The following is a 26,065-nucleotide window of genomic DNA, read 5'->3' as shown; positions in this document are numbered from 1 at the left end:
TACTTTTTTTTCCCCAGAAATGGTATTTCTCTGTTTGTCCAAGAGATGTTAAGAATTTCCAGTGTAATTGTTTTTGTGACCTTCTAACTTGATACTGTTTCATATTAGAATTTGATATAACTCAATGCTCATGGGAAGTTGTTCCATATGGTATGTAATTTTTTGCCATTCTTATTTTTTCTTACACTCATAAATCAGTAAATTATTAAAATAAAAAATAGCATTCCTATGTACACACTGCACACATATTTTGGCCATGAGGAATTACAGGTGGAAGAGTCAGTCAGGGCAAGCAACTGATTTGTGGTAAACATGTTATTTCAAATAAAGGATTATTTGGGATAGAAGTGGAAAGGAGATAAGCTTTTTCTTTGTATACAGTGTATCTACAGTTAAGATTTCTTGTTTAATTGTGGGCTTGTGAGGGCAAATGAATTCCACTTAATAATATCTGTGTTCTTTTTTTCTGGAAATAATTGATTTAAAGAAAGATCAGAGAGAGAGCAAAAACAGTTAGACTTGCAGAAGCCTTCAGTTCCTGCTATACCTCCGAAGAAACCTCGGCCACCCAAAGCAAACTCTGTGAATAGACCTGGTACCTTGCCCCCAAGACGACCAGAAAGACCAGTTGTGCCTGCGACTCATACAAGGTATTGTTTTTCTCTGTCTAGCACCTTTGGGATTAGTGGAAAAAACACACATTTAAAGAATTTCGATTTTACAGTTAATGTCACAATTTATTTTGTGGTAAGCTGTTTATTTATAGGAAAAAAAAAAAGCCTTTTAGTCGTCTAGCTGGATCATAACTATCTTCTCAAGAATGAAAGTCTTAGGCTGTTAAATACTAGTCCATTTCTACTGATGAGCACACTGTTACTGCAGCATCATAGTATCCACTGCAGAATATGTGGGAAATATCTGCATCAGTATGTTGCACTGATGTTGACTTTCTTAATTTACCTCAAATTATTCCAGCTTAGCCCCCGGCACTAAGTTACTGCAAAAGGTTGGATTGTACTGAGGAACAGTGTTAGGCAATGCACATCTCAAATACTGTCAGCTTTGTTTCAGTCCGTTTCCTTTGATTGTTTTAGATGAATTTTTAGCAAAATGAATGTGTCTTCACAGAATGTTCTTTCAAGCTGGTGCCACTGCAGAATACTACTGTCAAATATTTGTGCTGTAACATTGGTTGTTATTCTGTAATTATGTGATGGTCTTTATCAGAGGTGGTTACAGCTTTTGAGGAGCACTGAGAAATTGGACTTGCCAACACAACTCCATTTAATCTCTGCTAGAGCTTGGAAAAGCAGAGGTTGCCAAAATAAAAGGCCTCACCTGTAGTCCTAATCAAGTCTAGGTGGCTACATTAGTTATCAGCATCTGGGCTACGCACTGTAGGCTTTCTTTATGCATAGTGAATAGAAATAGGTGAAAACTAGAAAAAAGCAGTTGCCTAAAATGAGTGAGCTGCACATCCAGAAATACTAGAATGTAGGCATAGAAAAAATTTTACTGTTACACTGTTAGAAAAATTAGCTGCCATTGAACTCCTGGAGTTCAAGTATAGTAGTGGTGAATTAAATACCAGAATGGAATTCAGGGTAGAGTGGAATAAAATAGAAATTCTAGACATTGATTCCCCTCATTCCTCCACATGTGGTTCATTAAACAAATGCTCTCAGTGTGAAATCTGAGACAAATAAAATAAAATAAAGCTTGTGTCTGCCTTGTGCTGCCAGTTCCATCTTACTGAAGTGCTTTGGCTGTGCATCTCTGAGAACTTACCCTTCTATCCAGGTGCTACTGCCACAGCTTCCTTTGGACTTCTTGGCTTTGGACATGCTTGCCCAGTTTTCCCAAAATACAGTCAACACCTGCTGGTCACTTGGGCATGTTTGGAAAAGCAAGTATTTGCTACAACCTTTAGAACTAGCTAAGTGATGTCTTTTTGGCAAGACCAATACATACCCTACTGTTCAGTTTACTGGCTAAGCATGCAACTGGGTAGCTAGTCTTTTGGTTTATCCTTTGCCTTTAAATATTTTAAACATATTATAAATATTTTAAACATTTGGAGTCGTGAAGGTATGTTTTGTTGCTGTTCTGTTTTCCTTTTTTCTGAGTACAAAATTGTATAAAGAAACCATGCATTTGTAAAGATATTTCAGTTTTCCTGTTAACAAAGTGAAAAAGCAGATCCAAACAGTAACATTTATGTTCTTAATTGTCCAAACTCTGGTATGTCTAGCACCAAAAAAAAAGCTTTGTTCTTTTTATCTAATATTGGTATGTTTCAAAGAATTTTACTTGTAACAGTAGTTAGATTAAAACTTAGAAGAAAAGGTGATTTTTAAGGTGATGATGCATGTTGGTGATCACAGTGCTAGCAGTTTCTCTACAAATTTCTTTTCAGCTAATTCAAATTAATGGATTTATCTCATACATATATATTCTGCCTGGTAAGCTTCAAGTTGTAAGGGTGTCTTAAAGGAAGACGGCAGAAACGTCACGTAATGGAATAATCCATGGAATAGACTTTGAATTACTTGAATAATTAAGAAATGTGAAACCTCAAATGGAAGCAGACACTTCAGTAAAGGCATTTCGTTTTTAAATCAGTTCAGTTTAATAAGATAGTAAATATTTTTAAGACAGGCTGGTATCCATTTCCAGAATCTGAAAACCTAAGGCAATTAGAATAAAATTGAACCAGCAGAATTTTTGCTGACCTGTCTTGGTTTAACCCCAGTGAAGTGCTCAGCCCCATACAGCAGCTCACTCACTCTCCCACAGTGAGATGGGGGTGAGAATCAGAAGAGCAAAAGTGAGAAAACTTGTGGGTTGAGGTAAAGACAGTTAAACAGATAAAGCAAATGCTGCACACGCAAGCAAAGCAAAATAGGGAATTCATTCACCATTTCCCATCAGCAGGCAGGTGTTCAGCCATCCCTGGGAAGGCAGGGCTTCATCGTGTGTAATGGTGACTTCAGAAAACAGATGCCATTAACTCAGAAGTGTCCCCCTCTTCCTTCTTCTTCCCCCAGCTTCTATTGCTAAGCATAATGTCATATGGCACGGAATATCCCTTTGGTCAGTCAGGGTCAGCTGTCCCAGCTGGGTGCCCTCCAGCTTCTTGTGCACCCCCAGCCTACTTGCTGGTGGGGCAGCATTGAGAAACAGAGAATGCCTTGACACTGTGTAAGCACTGCTCAGCAATAATGAAAGCACTCCAGTATAATCAGCACTGCTTTCATCACAAACCCAAAATACAGACCATGCAGGCTGCTATAAAGAAAATTAACTCTATCCCAGCCAAAACTGGCATGTGATCCTGGGAATTGCTGTAGTTATAAAGTGAGTGCCATGAGATTTCCATGGCAGCTGCTGAGCAGAAGAAGTCTTTTTTTTCTGTTCTGGGTAAGTGGCTTGCATCTTAGCCATCTCACTGACTTTTTGTGATGATGATTGTTTTTCCATTTAAATGCAATCCTCCTTTCCTGGAGGCAGGTTAGAGCTTCAAGGGCAACAGGAGAGACAAAAACCGTGTGGGACAGAGAGTAGCTGTCAGTTTGCTCCAAAGATTTCACACCATATTTAGACATACCTGTGACTACACAATTTACAGATGATTCAATTCTCTGGAGTAGGCAAGCCATGAAAATCTACAGAAAGTACATTTCTACAATTAGTCTAAACTAATCTGCATCCATGCTGCTTCTAACAGGGGCAGGTTCCCTCTTCTGGCACCGCGTTCCTGCAGCCTCCCTTATATTAGCACCAGCATTTGTGCAGCCATTCAGCCATATGGGTCAGGGAGCTGCTCCAGATGGCAATTTATCAGTTTGCAGTGGGATTTCTATTAGTGTGGGGTTTCTTTCAGGCTGATCATCTCTCAGATCAAGCTGATAGCCTGTCTTCATGGGCACAAGCAGAGGGAGGGAGATGCTGTGACCAGGAAGGGATGGCTCCACTCCTTTCAAAACAGTATGGATGTAGATAGGCATAGTAAGCCTGTTGATTCTTTTGACAACAGTTGGGTTTTTTGGTGGGGTGGTTGTTGCTTATCTTAGTATCTTGTGTAGTCAAATGGTAAACGTTGTGACTCTCAGCCCTAAATCACACCATCCTCAGAATCTCCTCCAAACCATACTCACACATTTCCTAGAGCGCTACCAACCCACACGGTGCTCCCAGTTTGCTGGGAAATGTATGTATGCAAAGCAGAGTATGCAGTCAGGTGCTCATTGCCCTGTCAGCCAGGAAACTATGTTCCTTCTTACAGATTTACAAATTTATAAGCAATTTAAAAAAAAAAAAGTTAAAAACCAGCAGATAAGAAAACTGATTGGGTAGATCACTTGGAGAATACCCTTATTTATTATCTCACCAATTAATAGATTTTTTTTAGTAATGTGTTAAATTTCTTCTGTTTCAGTTTCTAGTGGAGACAGCCTGCCGTATTGATAGGTGTGTAGGACTAGCTTGTTTTTCAAGTCATAGACTGGTTGTCTTACCTTTTTTAGTTCATAGAGTATTTGTCACCCTACCACAGTGTTTAACAGGATATAAGTTCACTTAATCTGTGACTTGCTCCATTTTTAACACATATTTTCAGGCTCTTCATCACAGCCTTTCTGAAGACTGAAATAGGGTTTCCATCCACGTTGTGTTTTGCTCATAAACTGCTGCCACGAGTTGAGGTTCAGGCCATCTGTCATCAACTTACAGACACAAATGAAAAAAGTCAATGAGATTCAGCAGCTCACTATGTATTTTACTGTCAATGACTTAATTATTGCTGTTCATAGAAACACACATCTGCCTGGATTGTTTCAGGGACAGATCTATATTTTTACCCATCATTTGGGTATCTTACATACATCGTAATTGTTACATTGCTATGCTGGGAAGAGTAATTGTGGAAGAACTGTGGTATTTGTTAGGTGACCTGATAATGATGGTAAGTACAATCTATTGCATTGATTGAACAGTTGCCATCACAGTAAATGTTACAGGGATTTGACTGTGTGACCTGTGCAATGCCTAGCTACTCACCTACGGCTGTCCCTTTTAAAATGAGTTGTTTCAATAGTCAGATTATTTTAGTAGAAAGTTCTATGAAGAAAGAATAATCATGTTGCTTATGTTTGATCCCTGTTTGATTTAAAATAGTCCCTCTGTATGAAGTATCACAGCTCTTGACGCTTGCCTGTTCTGAAGACATTTCAGACAGAGTAGGTGATCTTGGTTCTTTGGAGCTGTGGAAAGAATAATTTCATAAGCAACATGCTAAAATGTGGTGGAGGAGCTGCCTTTATGAATAAATACTAGGAACTGCTGAAGTCACAATGCTAGCTTGAGGTTCTCTTCCCTTCTGTAATTCTAGACAGTCCATCACTATAGTTTGTACGAGGCAATTAACTAGAAAAAAATACAAATAAGATGTTGAAGAATGTCCCTTTGCCCTTAGATTTCCTTCATGGGGAGATGCTGTGAACATCTGAAGAATTATTCAGGACACTACAGTATCTAAAATAGGCTTTTTTAACAGGTGTTGAGGAGAAATGAGATAAGGTTAATCCATACAGCATGTCTCCTTTACTGGAGATTGCTCTCTCTGACACATTGCTATTACTCTGGTGCTACAAAGGAAGAATATTTTGCTCTCTCAATATTGATTGCAAGTTAGCTATTATTTTACTGTAACCCACACAAAAACGCCAATAAAATATCTTCTTTTCTTGATCCAAATACAGGAGTGATAGTCCAAAAGTGGAATTAGTGGGCAGTACGGTATCCGGCACTCTAGAGAAAGACTCCTCTGAAAGAAGCAATGACATTGGTAAGTTATAGTGCTTTTTATAATTTGTCTGAGAAATTTATGGTGTAAATTTCTGCTTTTTAGTGACTGTTATGATCCAAAGGCATATTGAGGATTTGGTGATGAATGTGAGTGCATTTATATCAGATTTTAACTGTAGGATTAAAAGATCATTTCTGCTTTACTTTAAAAAGTTTTATTGGGGTTTTCTGTTTAAATTGTTTTTTTAAAAAAAAGAAATATGGAATAGTGAGCTATTTTGAATAGGAGGGCTTTTGTTATTTCTGTTTAAAAGTCTTGAAGCAAGTGAGAAGGCCAACAATAATAAGTCATACTTGTTTAACAGATGTAATGTTAGTGCTGCCATATTTTTAATGCTGCAAAAGATTGTGGATTTGGTGCAGTTAGTAATCTTTACACTTTACAATACAAAGGAATAGAGACCCAGTTCAGGCCAATTTGAATAAATTTTACTGCAAACACCAATTAAAAGCAGTCTAAATTTCTCCTGAAAATAATAATTGCTGAGCCAGTAACACGAACAGTTTCATCAGGAAATCACCTGGAAAGGAGTAACGATAGGTTATTTTTCTGTCTTCTCTCACCCTCCTTCCTTCTCCAGTTGGCAGTGCAGGAGAGATGTTTGCTGGTTAGATGCTGCAGTAAGTGGCACTTGGAAAGCAAGGTGCTCTGACTCTTGTCCCAGGGCTGTAAGCGAAAGCCGCGACAGCCATCTTCTACCTCGACTTAGAAATACGCCAGCAGCAGCTGCTGCTGTCGCTCTCCTCCGCAGTCGCAGCTGTGCCACGAGAGACCTGTTTTTGTAAAAGGCAGAACCAGGGTACCCTGAATGTGAAAGCATTACTACCTTTCACTGGTGGCATTAAATGTTATTTCAGTGTGGTGGTTTCTACCCAGACTGCTTTATTAATAAAACATTTCTGTAAAATAGCATACTTTTAACAGCCAAACCTGCCTTTTCTTCAGTCTAGAAAGCAGAGCTTTAAGTTATAGATGGTTTTTAATTACAGTGTAACAGTAAAATGCTAAATTGATTTCACATAGGTTTATGAGCTTTTCAGCATTCGTATGTCTCCTTTTTTTTAACCTTCTGGTGTTGCAGTGGTTTGTGACAGTAACATTCTTCTGGAGAAGCAAGTAGTATTTTTTTCCCAGATTTTCATTTGGGATAAACATGGCAAGCCAGAAGCTTGTGATAAATTGCATGAACATTTTTATTGTAAGAGATTAATATAAATTAATAGTATGGAAATGCAGTCAAATTCTACCATTTAGTGTTTGTTACCCATGTCTAGAAGTTTGCTTCAAAGCGTGTAAGCCTTCACTTACTTGAAGGAGAAAGCTGTGACTGCAAATAGCATACAGTGATGTTATGGAAGTAAACTTTTTAAATCTTTGTTCCAGTTCCCTTGGAATCACTATGAGGATAAAAGCTTAGTGTTTTGAGGTTTTTTCTGGGTTTGTGGTTTGTGGGGTTTTTTTAACAGCCTATAAAAGGTTAGGTAAGAAATTTGATCTATAATGATTTTTGTTCACTTCTAGAACTTAGGTGGGGGTCTTTTCTGTTGGTTTTGAGTTGGTGTTTTTTTCAGTGAGGGATAGGATCCAACAAGAGTCCACAAACCAAACCACACATACAACGTGTTTGTTGCAAAGGGTTTAGCTGATGACCTCCTGTTACCACTAACAAGGAGAACATATTGAGCCCAAGGATAAAATAGTGTGAATACTTCAATAAGTATAACTTGATAGGGTCAAACCAGATGGCATTTACAAGGGCAAATCATGTCATTCTAGCCTGTTAGACAACTCATTAAAAGAAAAAAATAAAAAAAGTATGATTTTGAAATGAAAGCGAACCAAAATATTATAAATGTGACAAATTTTCAGGAGGCTTTTGACAGCTCATGTAAAAATATTGTTAAAGAAATAAACAGCCTTTTAAGACAGGGTAGAGCAATGAATTAATAAGCCAAAGCAATTCACAGAGGATTTGTGTATTTTACTGTGAGGATGGATTTGGAGTTCAGGACAGTTTATGGGGCAGTATAATTGGAAAGATTTATGATAAATGCGTTGTATTTTTCATTTGTTTACAAAGAGAACAATGGCTTGGAGAAATCTTGTCGCTAAATGCATTATTAGTAAAAATTATGGATGAGCAAGTAGAGTTGTCCAGTGTATTCCAAAACACTGACGGATCAGGCAGTGTGAGTCCAGATAATATTTAACTGTGATATGTGTTACCACTGTTGCCCCAGTGTCATGTACTCTGTGGGGAGGACAGCCTCAGCTTCTCTGAGATTCATTTTTCCAGTCAAAACGGATCTGATTAAATCTACCATTTGATGTCTTTTCAGTAATTCAAATTTGCAGTGAATTAAAGTGGGCCTATGTACAGGGAAGGTGGGGCTTAGCAGTAGCCTTTGAAGGAAATGGAAGTTGAATGGCCTTTGCAGCAGCTCGGGTGTATGACCATTCTGGTTACTGGGCTCCTCTTTATTCCTCTGTTAGCCCCAATGCCACTCCTGGGCACTTAGAGCTCACAGGGAGGACGGGGAAAAAGCAGCAGTTTCAAGTTGCCTTACCCTCTTTCATGCTTATTCCAAATACTGATAGTGAACCATGGGCTGAAAATGAGTACCACAGCATTCTCCTGGCTTTTTTGCACTGGTGATGTTAAACTGGATAATGGCTGTCACTTTCTCAGTCCTGTAGACAGTCTAAAGCTCTTGTTCTTTCATTCAAAGCAGAGAGGTGTACGAAAGCACTGGAGAGACAGTTTTGGTTATAAAAGCAAACCATACTAAAGCTGGAAGGAGAGAAGTTTTCCATTCTGTGAAACCTTTTTAAGGATTTCTAAGTTGGTTCCTTTATCACAATGAGACCACAACCTTTACAACAAGGGAGGAGAAGGAGGGGGTCCTTGGCCATCTCCCCAAAAAACAAATAAGTGATCAGCAACAAGAAAATCAGTAATTCCATTGACAACTGAAAAGCAATATGCAGAGGGGAACTGGGGAATCCAGGTTCAAAACCTGTGTTCTCTCTAGGTCCCCTATTCTAGATCAGTGTGTTAAACATTGCTTATTTCAGAAACAGCATTTTTCTGTTCCACCGGTGGATCAGTGTTGTCTAACCAGATAACCTCACACCTTTAAAAACATTCTCACCCAACTTTACCAATCAGGAAAGTCACAAATGATTGGAGCAATGCTAAGATGATATGTAATACTGTACATAACATTCTGCCAGTTGCATATATAACGAGTCCTTTTTATGTAGATGTTAGTGCATGGCTTGATTTGATTAGCATGTTCTGCAGAGTTTTGACTTGACATTTAAATTTCTTGATGATAATACAGCACTGATTACAAGTCTGCAATCTGTACTGACAAGAGCAACATCACTGCTGAATGTAGATATAATGGCAGCTATTATTACTGTTGTTCATACCTTTGCTTCTTTCCACAACCCTTACAAAAAAACCTGGAAAACTAGCCTTCAGAATATATTAAGAGGAAACATTCCCCATTCCTCCTCACTTCTTCTTTTGTTTTCTTTTTCCCTGTTTTCAGTGATGCCTTTCCTTTCCTTTCCACACATCTTTCATCCAACTTTTGCTATTTACATCTCTTTGCCATGGGTAACTCTTCTTCATTCCATGAGGGTAAGGCTTTTTTTTTTTCCCCCATTTCTTTTCTGTCCTGTCTTTGCTTTAGTTGACAATGCATAACAAACAAATAAAGTATTTTGTAGAACACCTAATGTATACATGGCTAATACAATTATTTTTTAATTAAAAGTTCAAATTGAGTGTACTGTGACAGAAAATCTTGCACCATAGCACTGAAACAAGGAATTGTTAAATTTTATTTTATTGTACTATAAGATGTTTAGGGACATAAGTGATATGTACGGTTTGTATGTGGTGTTTGTCAGTGCTGTGGTTTCCTTAACCTGTTCTTACAGACAGATGGTATCATTGCGAAGTTTAATGCATATATTTCATTGTAATGTCCTTACAGGTTATAAACCAAAAATACTTAGCAACATGCTAGGATGGTCCTCTAGTCTTAAAGAGGAAAAAAAACCCAATAAAACAAAACAAAATGAAATTTGAAGCACGCTCACTGGCTTTCAGTGGAAAGTGTGCGGTCGTATCACCCAAGACATTGTCTCCAGTATTGCTGTGGTTAAATCTGTTGTAAAGTCTCATGTACCAATAATTGTTCTGGATTGGCCGTGGCTTTTTAGGCTTAGTTAGAAATGCTTCTAAAGCAGCATAAGCTATACTGAAAGTAAGCCCTGTTCTACAAGCAGAAGAGTAGTCGTTATGTAGAATTACATTGATTTCACCAGCTTAAATTCATGCGTTATTGCAAAACTTAACTTTTTTTTTTTAGGTTACGTGTTTCTTTTTAATTTCACAAAGAACTGTTATATCTGAGGGCCAGTGCAATGACAGAAACATATAGCACATGTAATAGCTTACTGAATCAAAACCTAATGCTTCCAGAAAATTACTGAATTAGTCTAATTATTGGTATTGAGTTAGTTTTGCAAGTCAGGATTAATCCTAAATTACACACTTTGGAATCCTGTAGTCCTGAAACAGGTCTCGTCTATCCAACAAAGGCTTGCTTTGAAATTGTGTAACACTAGAAATCATACAGATTTAAGCTAAGTGATTTAAAGAATAAGCCACAAAGAAGTAAAAATAATATATCTACTGTGGAAATGCTCAGTTAATCCACACAAGAAGCAGTTTCTGTGCTTTGCAAAAAGACTGAGCTACACAGGCACTTTCCACACAGAGCCAAGCAGAGACATCTTTCCAATATTTTTCCTGGCTCTTTACACATTCTGCATAGTATTTATGAAAGTAGTTAATAATCATCAGTGCTAACGTAAGACACATATGCCTTCATTGACTTCTGCTGAAATATATAGTGTTGGTGTGAATTTTCTTGAATCTCTTGATTCCTTGAAAGCTGGTTAACATGAGTCCATTTTTCAGATTTCTTCAGATGTTAATTTTCAGAGCATTTGCTGATCGATCATGGAGTACTGGCCAAACCCACGTTATTAGCCGCACTCTTTTTCTGTTCCTCCCTCAAGGCTGTTGCTAACTTGCCTGGAAGGGTAGTTTAAAATACCCTACTTGAAAATATCTAATAAACAAACAAACAAAAAATCTTCAGTATGTTCATGTTTCCTTGAGCTGTATTTGCATTTTTTCTAGAGCTACAGCATGCTCAAATTTGTTAGGAGGTGATCACTGTGCCTCTGACTGGAAGAAAAAGTGATCTAATAAGATTTGGCCCACACTAAGGAAAAAGATGTAGAATATTTCCAGTAAAAGGTTGTAGAATGGAGCAGGTTTGTCTTTAAATCACAGGCTGTCATACTGTGAGACTTTATAATTATTTTGCCTGAAGACAGAGTAAAAGTTGGAAAAAAGAAAATACTGGTAAATATAAGGGTTGGAGGACAAAATGTGACTCATATAATGAAGACCACAATCTGCTTAAACCAATTCTTTCTTTCTGTGCTGCTATTCATGCTCACTTTATTAGAACAAATCAAAGGAGCAAAATTGCCCAACTGGGTTAAGTTATAGTATTTATGTCAGTGAATCAAAATCACCCATAAACATAGTTGTGAATTGTAAATATTGTAATCAGAGATATGTTAATGTTCCATTACATAATTAGGTCTCTTGCCCTGGAGGGTCCAGAAAAAAGCAGTAAACCAGAAATTTAAATCATTCTCCATATGTATCAAGTTGAGGTGCCTGAAAACAGCATATCCATTTCTTCTAGCTCAGTTTTCTTGACCTTTCAGTTCTTTCTTGGCATCTTCTGAATCGTTAAAAATAAAATCCTTATGAGGGCACTGGCAAGTGGTTTGCAAAGCTCATTATGGCAGCTTTCTATATTCAGCTATTAAAAGAGATAAAAGTCAGGACTGAAATGGGAACAGATAATTATATTCTTGAGGAAAGGTAGCTGTCTAGTGACTGTCCTGGGAAGCCAGATAAGCTGTTTCCCTCCAAAGCAAAGAACCATGCAGACAAACCTCTTCAGCACATCACTGTTACACTCCTGAACACAGTAACCCTGCAGGCAGCCAGCGAGCTCCCCAGCTAAAAGCGAATTACCCAGATCTTAAAAAAAGGGTCTGCAGTTCATTATGTAGCATAATGAATAATTCAGTGGCCCTGACCCTGGCTGGGAGCACGGCTGTATTCTTTGAAGGGTATGATGCTGTTCAGCACAGAGGGACTAGCAGAATCTCGGTGCTCGAAGTAGTTAAAATAATTGTGGTCTTCTGAAAATTCCCAGTAATATTCAAGTTAATGTTTGAGTTGTTCTTTAAGTAGTGCTATATATTGAATGGACATCAATGCAGAAGATTTTGTCTGCAGTATCTCTGTCTCATTTCATAGCTTACAGAATTATTGTATTTAAAAACAGTATAGATAGCATTTCACAAGTCTGTTGTCAATCTTTTAAATGCGTTGAAGATGATTATGAAATGAAATCTACCTCTGTGGCTTTTGTGACTTTATCTTCTTCAAATTAATTGAACGCCACCTTTGCCTCATTTCTTCCAGCCCTGCTGTATTGCTGTTCTATGAAACCTCACAGTTTGAATGTGTTGATTCTGTTACCCATCACTTGCCATTTCAGTTTTCTCAAGGTGAAACCTGTCTGCTAATTCAAAAAACTTTACATCTTCATTATGTATAAATGACTTTGCCCAAAGACTAAAAATTCTAAACGTAAGATAACATTAAGGCCTAGCCACATTTTATGCCAGAATAGTAAATTCAGGGGGAGAAAGGGGTAAGGAAGGAAGTATAACCATTTAACAGCTTCTTGCTGGGGATTTTTGGCGGTGGGAGGGATCGAAGGTTACTTTCCGGGAAGGTACAAGTCTAATGAGCTGAGAGCTTTTTCCTTAAATAGTTGTTTTCCTGAATCTGGGCATTTTTAAAAAAAACAACCAGCATCATCATGCTTTAAATAACCACATTTCCAAATGAACATAGCAATGGGGGAAAATACCCTATTCTTAACTGGCTTGGAAGGATACCAGAGAATAATTATTGCACAGCTGACATTTTTCATATTAATTATGTTTGCTCAGTAAGACAGACATTGTATTGTGTGTACTACACTAGTGTATTAAAATTACTCTGATGTCTTTCTTCCCGTCTCACGAATTACTTCATGAATTACCTGCTCGATCAGTGAGACAGTAATAATGATGAATGCATGTCCTTATTTGTAGAACAAGTGTCAACTATTTTTTAGTTAGGGAATGGCACTGTTAACTGATGGGTGCCCTCTATGTTCTATGTGTTCAATAGAACCTTCCTTAACTGTTTGTTATTACTAGACATAGAGAAAGCTGGACCACTACAGAGTTCAGGTCTGTTGGATGCTGATGCTGCTTTACTGGCAACTAACGTGGCTGTGAATACAGTAGACTGGACTTTATTTCTTGTGACATTCCATTTGGGCCAGCTCAGGAAGGTTTTACATTTTGCTTAGTATGTGGATTTAAGCTCCCAACTTCTGATAGCTACAGAAATACAAACTGAAATAAAATCTCTGCATTTAATGACTTCGATGAGTCACACCAATATAACTTTCTTTCCACCAGCAAAAAATAATCAAATAACCAGTATGAGAGTATGAGTGAATTCATTACTAAATCTACAGTATAGATGACAGTAAGGCAGAGGTGTCTTGAGTGGTTCAGTTCTGCATTTTACTAGTTACCAGTTTACTAGATGGGAGTTCTCCTGAATGAATCCGTGACCATGAAAGGTGGTGATAGCCTTAGATGCTGAGCAGATTTGGGAGCAAGAACCACATCTAAATAAGGAGAATAAATGGGGAGATAAAGGACATATGGAAGTTTTTAGCATTGTATCAAGAGATGACCCTTACACTTAAATAGAATTTAATTTATAGTATCAGCTGAATGGCTGTGATTTCACTAGTTTGGCAGCAGATTCTACCTGTGGAGCCTTTCCAACTTCTGCTCTGCTTTTTTTTTTTAAATTCAGTGCAGGTATAAGCTGAGTTATTTTTTCTAGCTATCAGAAATGCATTCAGAAGTGGAAAAAATGGAGGATTCCTGGTATATCTTGATAACAGAAGCTTTGCACAGAAATGTTTATCTTTCACAGTACTCATAGAATGTGTGGAGCAGCTTTTATCTGCAAGTGCTCATGGGTCTCAAGGGCACAAATTCATACACTCTCCTTTTATCCATACATTTTACAATTTAAACATGAATATTTGATTATTCTGATCAAACTCTAGATAGAAAATAGAACTCTAGGTAATTATTAGTTTATTTAAGCCAAAGAAAAACACTGAATTAATGCCTTCGCTATTTTTTTCATTGTTTTCTATAGTAGCATAGATACTTACTTTTTCTAAGAACAGAGGAAGGGACAGTGACGCTTGCCATAGAAGCAGCACACAGAGAGAGGAAAGTCATGCTCTGGATCCTTCCTAGGCTGCAAGATAACTTCAGCCCGTTTGCTTCCCCCTGAAGCAGGAGTCTGCCCTTCCTCTCAGTTTTAGCAACTTGTGCCAGTCCTCTGGCACTGATACTGATCCTTTCTTCAGCACAGGTATCTGTGTGGCTGGGCACGTGCTGTGGGAAAACAAGCTGGATTAAACTAGCTCAGGAAAAAAAAGAGTAAAAACAGTTAGGTGGGAAAGAGTGGCTGGGACAAATGGAAGCATTGCTTTGGTCTCCATTTGTACTCATGTATGTGAGCCTTACATGTTTATAGATGAGTGCATATTTTTCATGTCAATACATTCCTGCTGTGCAACTGAACACAGTAACACAGTGGTGAAAATTAAGGCAATGTATTAAAATACATCAGTGATTCGCTGTGTCATCTTAAGGAAGTCATTCACCTGTCTCACGTGTTAGCTTCAAAATGGATATTACTGGAAACTAGCTCTGACATTTCCTCCCTCCCCCCAATAAATTAATTTTTACTTACATTTCTCCTCTCCTGAAACCCTGAAGTTCTGTAGGACTCCAGACAGGTTTTGTGCAGTCTGCTAATGTTAACTCATTTTTACTTCAAAAGCACTGTGGCCTCACCTGATGTGTTGGGTACAGTTGAGGCTTTGGATTGCCAAATTCCCATTGACAGACCGGGAGACCTACCTTTGCACGTAGGTTGCAACAGTCAAGAAAAAAGCAATGAGAGAAATACCTGGTAGAGGACAGTGGGGTCACTGGTTATATACAGGAAGAGTTGCTGCAAAAATAGTCGTATTTGGAGTTGACTATTTCAGGGCTATTGAAAGAGGGTTTTTTTTTTTCCTTCTTTTTTTCTGTCTCCCAGAGATGGAAGAATATTGCTGAATAAGGAGTGTCTGATCCCATTTACTTCCTAGCTGCCAAATCATAAGTACTTGAAATTAGTTTAAGTGTCCTTCAGTGCATATAGTTTATTGCACAGGCCAGTTAATTCATTTGTTTTTCCATTGTCTTAATTTGTATGATGGTTGCAATATGGCAACAAGGCTGGATCTTCAGAGATTCATTGTTCTGTAACAGTTCTGGAAATTAAGTGCCCGGTATATATAACTATTAACTTAAAATCTATTTCTTCCTACATGTGTGCAGTGAAAAATAGTCTCTGACTAATGAATATCATTCCAGTATTTGATTTGCGTCTGAAAGTAGTTTTACAGCATTTTGATTTATTTGGTCTAAAGTACCTCTTGTATGTTTCCTGACTCGTTTCTGCTTAACACATGCAGTAGGGCATTTTGAAGGGAGGTGAGTGAAACTGATAACCCATAAAAATAGATGAATGTTGTTAAGCCATTTGATTCAGGCATGTAATCACGAGCTGTGGTATTCCTTCAGCCTTCACATCATTCTTTCACGTAAACATGCTACCACGTGGCTAGATTCAGTAAACACTTCCCCAAGAACATTTTACTCACCATGAAGACAGTCAATACTGCATTTGAGCAGACCTGTTTTTCCTGGGCTCTGCAAAGCTTCAGGGGCCTGTTGGAGTTTTTACTGACCATAACCTCCAGGCTACTGGAGGGAAATATTCCTCTCACCTATAGCTCCTGGAAACTATGCTGCCTCCAGCTGCAGGTGTCCAGGAACCTGCAGACCACTTCCAGCTCGATCATTCGTTCTGTGCTCCCCTAAGGAATTGCTGCAGATGCAACGCTGAGAGTACAGTTCCTGAGGCAATGCATGCACTGTCTTAACGTCTCCAGTTATCCAGGGCGAAAAAGTTACTAACCCCTTGAACAGCAAAATGGAAATTCTGAAACTGTTTACTCCATGCTGTAGGACCGATGTTGTCATTTAGCTTTCGCTATGCTGAAAACAAAGCCAAAGGCTCCTCTACATGTTCCTCCTCTGCTTTATTGTGTTTGAGATGGAAGGGTAATTGTACTTGGCAAGGGTGACTGGATTACAGCTGCCTTTGACTTCCAGGGCCTTTACCTGTCACGGTGGCTAAACATGTGCAGAACACTGTGATACAGTGGGGAAAATGGGATTTGATTTCTTTCAAATTAGAAAAAAAATTGTGATTCTTTCCCTTCGAGGACAATTGCAAGAAAATCAAATCAATTCTATTTTATTTTTAAGACTTGGAAGGTTTTGACTCTGTAATACCAATTGCTGAGAAGCTTAATCATCCAACCACAACCAGACCAAAAGCTACTGGCAGGCGACCACCCTCGCAGTCTCTTACGTCTGTAAGTTAATTTTCTTTTAAAGATATTTTTTTCTCATTTTTTCCTCCCTCCTATTTGTGTTCCCTGGTGTTTTTACTACATGCACAGGCATTCCTTCACACGTACAGTGAGGCAGAGAGATGCAGCTCCAGAATATTAGTGTCAAAAGGCTGCCAGTGTTTTGAATATTGATGTTTAAAACATTACCTCTCTTACAAGATCTGTACCTCTTTATTGGTTGCTGCCAATTATTCCTGGCCAGCCATGTCTGAGCCCAGAAGAATCCTTTATAAAAATCTGTGGAATAAACTAGTTTGCTCTAAGTATTAAGGATTTTGAAAGTGTTTCCCAAAAGAAGCATTTCTCTTGGTTTCTTTAGGACATGTATGAGATTTTGGGGACAAACAGACTATTTCAGCCTTCAACAGCTCATGTGTTTCTTCTCATTAAATTCACAATTGTAAACATAAGCATGATGTAAATTTCTCTCTAATATGTATCTTTAGACAAGTTGGTCTCATAAACCATACTGTGGAAGCCACTGCTCAGTTTTTCAGGGGGTTGGCGTTTGTTCATTTCCATGCTGATTTGCATTCTGGAATATCAAAATGAGAGCAACCACTGATGGTTACCCATGTTCGTGTTGCTGAAGAAAAACAAAGTGGAGGAAAACAAAAAGGATTATCATGAAACTAATAGAACACAAAAAAGAAACCTTTCAAAATTGGCTATGTACATAAATACTGAAATATAGACAACAGTGAGGTTTTTCTTCCTCTGTCAAATCTATGGGGAAAGGAACAAGGAGTGGAAAGAACCTTCCCTGTTTGCACCTTTACAAAGAGGCCGTGCACAAGGCAGCCCTGCAAGTGCCAGCAGTGTGCACAGCCAGCAGCATGCGCCCTCTGAAGAGCAGCAAAGTGAGACCTGCACTGACCATGGCAGAGCTGCCCAGGTGGCAGAGCTGGCATCCCCACAGCACGGTGCTCAGCATCCTGGCCAAATAAGGTGCAGCTCTTCTTGCAGATAGGAGGGTGCTTTCATATTTTATGATATAATGTGATGTAAAGGTGTAAATTAATGTTGAATTTAACAGCAAGTATACGAGTATTCATCAAGTATGTCTCATTTTATGAAAGCCTTGAAAATAAGATCTAAAAAACAGGGGATGGGAGGAGCAAGAGTCCTCATTTCAAGTGTTGTCACTTTTAAAATGATAACTAAAAAAAAGTAATCAAATAAATGTTTTTCTTCTTCCTTTGTTAAATTCTTGTACAGTGAAAATACCTGCTTTTTTTTTTCCCCTCTCTTGTGGTGTGTGTGTTTGTCTTGAAAGTCATCCCTTTCAAGTCCCGATTTCTTTGACTCACCAAGCCCTGAAGATGAGAAGGAAGAACATGTTTCCCTTGCTCACAAAACTATTGATGTGTCAAGGAAATCAAGAACTGTTACAATATCACAAGTAAGTTAATTGGAATGCCTCTGCTTAACCTTATCGTGTGCATCTTCATTTTTTCAAACAGTATTCAAATATTTATTTTGAAAATTGAATTCAACAGTCACCTGGTAACTAGCCCTTTTAAAGCTTAAAATGGTAAGGGTTTCTAAACATTTTTCAGTGTTTGAAATCCAAGTCTAAGGTGAATTGCACCATTAAAATGTCTCCATAACCATAATGTGAAAAACCATATTGTTCTTCTAGTGTAAATACTTTTCACAGACTCAGAGAAGCTAAGGAAATAAATTTTAGAAATTTTAGAAACAAAAGCCTTTTTTTTTTTTTTTTTTTTTTTGCAGCTGTAAATTGAGTTTACATTAGAGGGGTCTGTAAGCAGAGAAAATAAAACTCTTTGACCCACTCTAATAGTATGTGAATTTAAATTTGCAAGTATAATCACTTTTTATACTGGTAGTAATTATTCATGTTACAGGCTTGTGCCATTCTTACTGTATATTGATAGAAAACTATAGGATAGTTGAGTGTTACAGAAGGACTGTGTAGGTCAGGCTTTAGAGGTTGGAGCTATCTTGTAGTATATAGGGATATCTTTAATAACACAAATACTAAATTCTAAGTATCCTGGTGTAACAGAAGTGTCTGAAAGATGAAATCATGCACTTCTGTGATCAAGTTATCAGCATAATGTTTTGCTGTATGGCTCCCTCTTCTGGGAGCACTTTGCATTTAGGAAAACTCTTGGGCCAAGATTCATAAATTACATGCTGGTATGCCAAAGATGTAGAAGGTTCCCGTGAAACAAGGTGACTCCTATCAGAAAGTAGCTGCTGGAGGTGTTAATTTTGATAGCCAGTTAAGCTCTGGAATAAGGTGGTCAGCGTGGATGACTTCAGCTGTGCCTTACTCACTTGCTCCGGGTTTAAACTCAGCCTGACGTCTCTTTTCAATCCAAAGGAAACTTGCTTCTACTGATATAAGGATTATTATCCCTGAAAGATCCATTTATAGGTACACATTACTCACAAATGCACACACATATATATATAAAATGTTAAAAGAATATTATTAAGGTCATGAAGTCAAGCGTTTAAGTCACTAGAGTGATTCAGCTGTCTTGTGATTGTAATGCCATTTTCATTTCTATGATCACAATTTTTTCTCTGCACAGCACTTTTTTGTGCAGTGCCTGCCCAGGGTGGATTCTGTGCTCTATCAGGCTTGTGTATTAGTGGGGAAGACTGTTCTTTGCAGAATCCAGTTGATCCTGCTCTTCCCTCTCCGTCATGCTTTCTCCTAATTTTCATCTGACCGCTAACGTTTCTCTCGGTTGCTTTGTCCACCTAATGTCTCCTTCCATTTCCGTAACATTTTTTCTCAGTATCTTACCATACTTTCCATTCAACTTCAATCTCGCTTTTCCAGAGATGGAGCTGGAAGATTGCCTTAGTGCTTTTTCTTACTCTTGGCTAAATTAGATTTTCAGATACTCCTGGCAGCACACATTAGCATTGCCAAATAACAATATTATAAATTATTAAGACTCCCCTTACTTGCCATTGTGCTAACTGTACTTGTACAGTGTTCTGTGTATGCAGTGAAGTAGCTGGTCATGTTTGGTAGGTGGACTTCAGATTTTCTATGCCTTGTCTAATAAGTAGAGCACTGGATTGAAATTCAAGAAGCATGGGATCCTTCTGAGCTAGCCACGTGGTTCTAGGATAACTAGGTTAATGCTGAATTTTCTCTTAAGTTCCTGGAGGAATAAAGAGCCATTGGTAGTTATGGGAATTCACAGAAGCTTCAGGTAACAGAGGATAGTACAGTATTTTTTTTTTATTAATAATAGATTATGATTCTGAAGGCATGGGATTTTGGTTTTCTTTTTATATCACACCAACGAGCAAACTTGAGGAATCTTTTGCTATTTTCGTAACACTAGGCGCAACATGTAACATTTTTTGATTTAAAAAAAATGTTGGATGTTGAAGATTCCTTCAATGGTTAGTTGACAATTGTAAATTTAATCTGCAAAAAAATGCAACTTGGCTTCTTGGCCATACAGTTTTGTGCTGTGCAAGAGATGTCCATGGATGTAGGTATGTTCTCACAAACCTCTGAGAGAAACACTGAGCATCTGTCCCTGGTTTGTTTCATGCTAGACCTGAGATCTTGGAAATGCTTGTTGATGTCTGATTGTAACAACTGTGGAAAGTCTTACTGAAGCTGTCTGAACTTCTGCATCCCAACTAGACTCCCTCTGATGTACATGTACAAAGATAATGACTAATCATTACATTTGACATGCTTTGGTCAAAACTGACCATGTTAGACCTTGGACTTTCAACATTACTGAAGAGCAACAAAACACTTAATATTTGTTAGAGGTCTGATTTTCATAAAGCTTTCTCCAGAAATTAGATGTTATTCTTTTTGTTGCAGGTGTCTGATAATAAAACTTCCTTGCCTCCAAAACCAGGAGGTTTGGTTAGTGGCAGTAACGTACAACCATCACTATCCCCTTCACCGTCACCTGGATTTCACTCAATTGCTATGGGAACAACAGGCCACAGGTCAAATTCCCCATCCCTGTTCGGTACTGAAGGAAAGCCAAAGACTGAGCACTTGAGCCAAGGTCAGACTGCCCTGGAGGAGTTGAGAACTCAAATTAAGGAGCTAAGAACCATCATTGAAACAATGAAAGACCAGCAAAAGTAAGTACTGCAAATCACAGCCGTTGGTGGGATACAGCCGTTCCTGCATGGTGGTAGCAGTTCCTTCTTGAGCTTGCCTTCCTGTGTATTACTCTGCACAGTTTGCCTTTGTGTTTGTGAGTGATTTTCATCTGACAGAACACATTCAGGGGTGAGAAGCTCAGGGAAAAAGGCTGACACGATCCATCTGTAACAGCTTTTTCCCTGTATTATTACAGAAGCAGACATTTATGGGGTGTTGAAAAAGTTAAGATACAAGCTATAAGCAGTGAATAATGTTCTTATGTTTTATTTGCTAATAACTATTTGGGAACTCAGGTGCACTGATCTTAATAAGGAGTGCATTTCTTCCAGTTGTAGTACAAATTACTACAAGTTCCTAAAATTATTAAATCAGTTTGTTGTTTGACTGTTAGCACATTTTCCCAGCAAGCTCGTATTACAAAAGAAGTAATTGAATTGTGATTAGGACGTGTGCAGACCTGGTGTGTTTATGACCCTGAATCTTGCTGGTTTAGTGTTGGGCATCTTTATTAATCTTTGAGCTGCTCATTTCTTAGGAGAAACTGGGGCTGGCATGTAGCTTTTGCTATTCCTGAGAATATTTAATGTTTTGGAAGCTAAACCTTCACTTACATTGTCAGTTGTGTGTAGCACAGACAGGAAAAAGAAAAGGGAAAGCAGCATGCAGAGACTGTGGCAGAACAGAGGTGCACAGGGAGTTTGGGAGAAGATGTGGGAAGGGTGTGGTTCAGGCTGGATCTAGCTCCAAGCCCCATGGCTTCACTTCTGAGACTGACACCTGCTTTTCAGGTCTCCCTGGCCCTTCTTGCAAGGGCTGCTTCCACCTACTGGTTTCTGTCTTAAGGTGAGATCACTCCGTGGAAGCATGAGGAGGTGTTGCTCCTTGTAGCTATGGTCCCCTTCCTGACAAAGAAGGTTGACAGCAAATCCATGTTTAGGATCATTAAGTCTTATAAATGAAGTTGAAGGTTATGTTGTATTGCTGGCATAAACAGCTTTTAGGTGGCTTAAGTATGTGACAGAATGGGCAGGATGTGTGTTACCAGTTCCTATAAGCCACCAACAGCCAATCCATCTATGTTTTGTACAGAAAAAAAGGCAAGTTGGTGCCACCACAGTGTTGATACAGCCAGTCCAGAGTAAAGCCTGTGGATGCAGGGCTTCTAAGGGGAAATACATTGTTCATTAGCCATATGGGATGTGGGAGGTTCTGTACTTTCATAACGTGTCTTACTTCTCTGTTGTATAGCGTATAGTATACAAGAGTATACTGACTTTAATCAGTTGTTCAGAGGGAAAAAGGTAACTAGTGAAGCAGGGAAAGTATGCCTCCAAGAGGTGATCATTTGTATTTTACTAGTTTAATCATTTCCATTCCAAGCTTTTTTTGCATTCTTTTAACAGAAAAGAGATTAAACAGTTGCTGTCTGAGCTGGATGAAGAAAAGAAGATCCGTCTACGATTGCAGGTACTTAAATTATTTATAATGTTATGGAAGTATTGACAGGTTTGATTTAGCCTCAGGAATGGGACATAAAACTCTGCTTAAATACTTAGATTCCACTGAATCAAAACCTAACATTTCTGAAAGGGATATACCTGTTTCCTTCATAGTGTTGTCAGTCTGTGTCATATATATTACTATACTGCATTCTTACTGAAAAGCCTGATAATTATCTAAAAATTTATAATTTAGGAAATTAAACACAATATAGGTTCCAAACTATGACATTTTTTAGCTTCAGTTTTAGTGGTTTGATTTTGTCACAAATTAATTTATTGATTTTTTAATTATTTGCTCTCTCACTAAGCTTTATATTTTGTAGGAAGCTTGTCTTAGTGTTGATGTGCTTGCAATATTATTTCATATAGCAAGATTTTTATGTCTGCTTTACAGACTGTACTCAGGTTGTCTTTACTAAAGCATCCTAAACAATATACAAGAAGCTGCTCTGATTAAGAGCCCAGTTACTGCTGCCACAGTTTGTATAGTACATTAGCTCTAGATGTTGTCATGCTGGCATAGCCATTTGCCAGGTAGCATGCTGCCCTACTTGTGTGAGGGTTGTGAAGCTGGGCCTTTGCTAGGATCATTGGTTGGTTTTCTGGGGTTTGGAGAGTGATTTGGACAGTGGCCTTAACAACGTGCCTTAACTTGGGCAGCGCTGAATTGGTCAGGCTGTTGGACTAAGTAATTGTCGTAGGTCCCTTCCAACTGAAATAATCTATTCTGCTCTGTTCTAGTCTATGTACTTGATAAGTGGTTCGGTATTGATTATATTTTATGTTTTTATGGTGTAGGTCAACTGTACTTTACCTTTGTATTAGGGATAGAAAATTGAATTGTAATGTCACTAGGCTGTTCCTGCTCAGTAAAATGCTTGGGAACATGGCAAAGGGTGGCAGAACAGGGTACCATCACTGTCTGTGCTCCAAAGCTCCCTAAAGGACTTTATGCATGCAACCAAATAGAAGTATGGCTTCTAGTAACACACAATTCACGTTCAGCTAAAATTGAAATTTATTCAGGTAAAATCAATGAAGTTTTTAAATAGTGGTTATTGATTTAGTCTTACAGGCCAGACTATTCAGAGGTCTGGATTCTACCTTCAAGGATGCCTTCACATCCGTTACAACAGGGACCTGCATTGATGGTTTTAAAATCATAATCTTACAGCTGAATGCTTTTACCCCAGTTCAAATGTTGCTTACGCTGGTAAATGCTCAGGTGCTAGCCCAGGTGGCATTATTAGCTTTACATGAAGATGCGATAGTCATAAATTATCACAGCTCTCTGTTTGTGTGTTAAAGAAGGCTGCCTTGATGATATGGCACAGTTGAGCACTGAGAAGGTGTGTTTGAATAAATCTAATACCTCTGCTTCAGGGTTTCCAGTGTCTGTCAGAGGTGCCAAGTGTACAACTTGGGCTGATGGTGGTTTCAGACTCGTCCCTTTACAACACGGGTGTACATTCATCAGAGCCCTTAAGGTGCCTGGACGCAGGCTTGTGGGTGTAGGAGGCAACTAATGCAAGGAATTTTGTAAAATAAAACTTTGTAGCAATAAAGCTTAGCTTGTATAAATGTCAAGTTGTTTAAGCTGCACAAGATGAACAAACATGGCATTAAGTGTTTGCAAAAGAATGTACAGAGATAACGGGCAAAAGAAAGTACAGAGATAACAGACAGGCAGTTAGAAAGTAGCAGAACTATAGAAAGAGGAGAAAATTCTGGCTTAAACCAGTTCAGTAGTTTGGCTCTGAAGAAACAAGCGTATTGAGCATGCACCAGATTGAAAGACTTACCTAATGATGTAATGTAAAAAGACGAGGGCATGAAAGACTGCCCACAGACTGCCCACATGTAACATATGCTATTGCTGAATGTATAAATATCTTTGCTTTGTAAAATAGAGTGAGTGAGTATGGTGATGCGATCCCCCTCACTCCCAGCGCTGAATAAACAAATACCTGGTACTCAGAGATGCGATTCTGTGAGTAGTTTTTGCTACCAGGCAATTTTCAGCTTCACGGCCACTATCCCTATAGGAGAGAGATGATAGGTTTTGCTCCTCAGCTACTCACTGTCAGCAGTTCAGTTTACTTGTGCAGGGTGTAAGTGCAGCAGCCAGTGCATGGACACAGTGCACATTCTGCACCTAATTCCTGGCAGTGAGCTGTGTGACTTGTGAAAGTTGTCGTTTAAAGAGTTTGAAAGGTCTTGTGGTACATTCGGCGACTATACTTGTCAAGTTCTGAGGGGAGGAAGCTGTGCGTGCTCATCTTGTGCAGCTGAGAAGGTCACCTCAATTTGTGAAAGCTGTGGAAATGAGTAATATAAAACCCATGCTCCAGACCTGTGGACAAGGTGAAACATGTGCTTTTCAAGCTGCAGCAACTGTGCCTCAGTTTGCTAAAGCATCTAATCTCATCACAAATTTGTTTCTTTGCTTTCAGATGGAAGTTAACGACATAAAGAAAGCTCTTCAATCAAAGTGAATACTTGATAGGTGGAATGTTGCGTTATTCTTCATGACTGAGACTCAAAATTTATGCCCCAGCCAAAATAACTTTGTGCCAAATGATTTAAGAATTGCCTCGACATCCCTTTATTTGAAGGATTAGCACAGGTTTTGATAGCACAACAAATATACCAACAACAAGGACAAAATTTCCACCCAAAGCAGTGCTGTGCAGCACTAGTTGTGACTGAAATTGATCTTCTTGTGCTAAAGGCTCTCTACTTCAAGATCCTAGGTGAAATGAAAACTCAGGCAGTTTAGTCCATAGTGGTACTATTTTGATGATATTTTTCCATAAATAAAGTGTATTTCAGATTATCTGTTTACAAGCTCTATGATTTTGACTTTTGGTTTTTAATTGTCTTTTGTCACAGATTTTAAAATGTTTGTACTGCATATAGCAAGGAATGAATGTTAACGTTGGGACTGGAGGGATTATTTTTGCTTTGAGATAGAACAGCCTACTTTTTGTTACAGTTTTAAGTTCTGTTAAATATGCAATTTTATGTCCCCAAATCCCCTACCATTTAAACTTACGTTGTGTACAGTAATGTATTTACGAGAAGGAAACCAACCAACAGAAATCTGGTCTTTGCAATGATTTGTGCCTTTCTTTGCCACACACTGACTGGAGCCAGTTGCAAGCCAGGTCTCCCTAATGTAGCCACCACGACGACTCCTGTCCCCAGCAGAGGTCACCTTCCCAGTGTACAGCTGCTCAGTCAGTAGAGCCAGGTTTGTGCAAGGTGGCAGGACAAAAGGGCGCAGCTGAGAGCAGCTTTGTCTTGAGCAGCTGTGGCTTTTTAGCTTTCCTGGTTTTGATAGGCCTCTCCCTCAACTTGAATGTTCATCTCCGCTTGATTTTCATTAGATGATTTAAACGCCCGCCTCTGTCCCCGATTTTGCACAGAGTGAACAGAATATGCATTATTAAAGCAAAAATAAATAAAAGTAATCTATAAAACATGAATAAAAAGTTGTATTATTTCATGCACAATGTTCTCTATCGTGTGACATTGTTTCATTTGCTGTTTGTGTGGTATTGCTTGCTGCGTTATGTTGTACACGTATAGACTGATACACTTTATAGTCCTGCTTTTGCAGCAGGACTTTCTTTTCGTCATTTTATTGAACCTGGTGCTTACTTCATTTCTTCTCGTTTCTCTGTTCACTTTCATCCTTTCAAAATAAGGTCTTTTTCTATTTGTGGTTTTGTGTTCCTTACTAGCCATGGAGTATCTC

The 26,065-nt window shown here is 38.5% G+C and overlaps 1 protein-coding gene across 6 annotated transcripts in view; it reads left to right on the top strand.

Moving 5' to 3' along the window:
• SH3KBP1 (SH3 domain containing kinase binding protein 1) overlaps nt 1-25,813 on the top strand; it is a 232,069-nt gene extending 206,256 nt beyond the window's left edge. For all 6 annotated transcript variants that reach the window (XM_055801265.1, XM_055801264.1, XM_027778946.2 and 3 more), the window contains 7 exons: nt 488-650; nt 5,760-5,845; nt 16,520-16,629; nt 17,945-18,070; nt 20,507-20,778; nt 22,207-22,270; nt 24,759-25,813. In XM_055801265.1, coding sequence (XP_055657240.1) covers nt 488-650; nt 5,760-5,845; nt 16,520-16,629; nt 17,945-18,070; nt 20,507-20,778; nt 22,207-22,270; nt 24,759-24,800 — 863 coding nt within the window. In that variant the 3' untranslated portion in view covers nt 24,801-25,813. The remainder of the gene's footprint in view (nt 1-487; nt 651-5,759; nt 5,846-16,519; nt 16,630-17,944; nt 18,071-20,506; nt 20,779-22,206; nt 22,271-24,758) is intronic.
• Nucleotides 25,814-26,065: the final 252 nt, after the last annotated feature.

The sequence above is a fragment of the Falco peregrinus genome, chromosome 4, assembly GCF_023634155.1.
Source record: "Falco peregrinus isolate bFalPer1 chromosome 4, bFalPer1.pri, whole genome shotgun sequence".
NCBI classification, from domain to species: Eukaryota; Metazoa; Chordata; class Aves; order Falconiformes; family Falconidae; genus Falco; species Falco peregrinus.
This window is presented reverse-complemented; position numbering and strand designations above follow the sequence as displayed.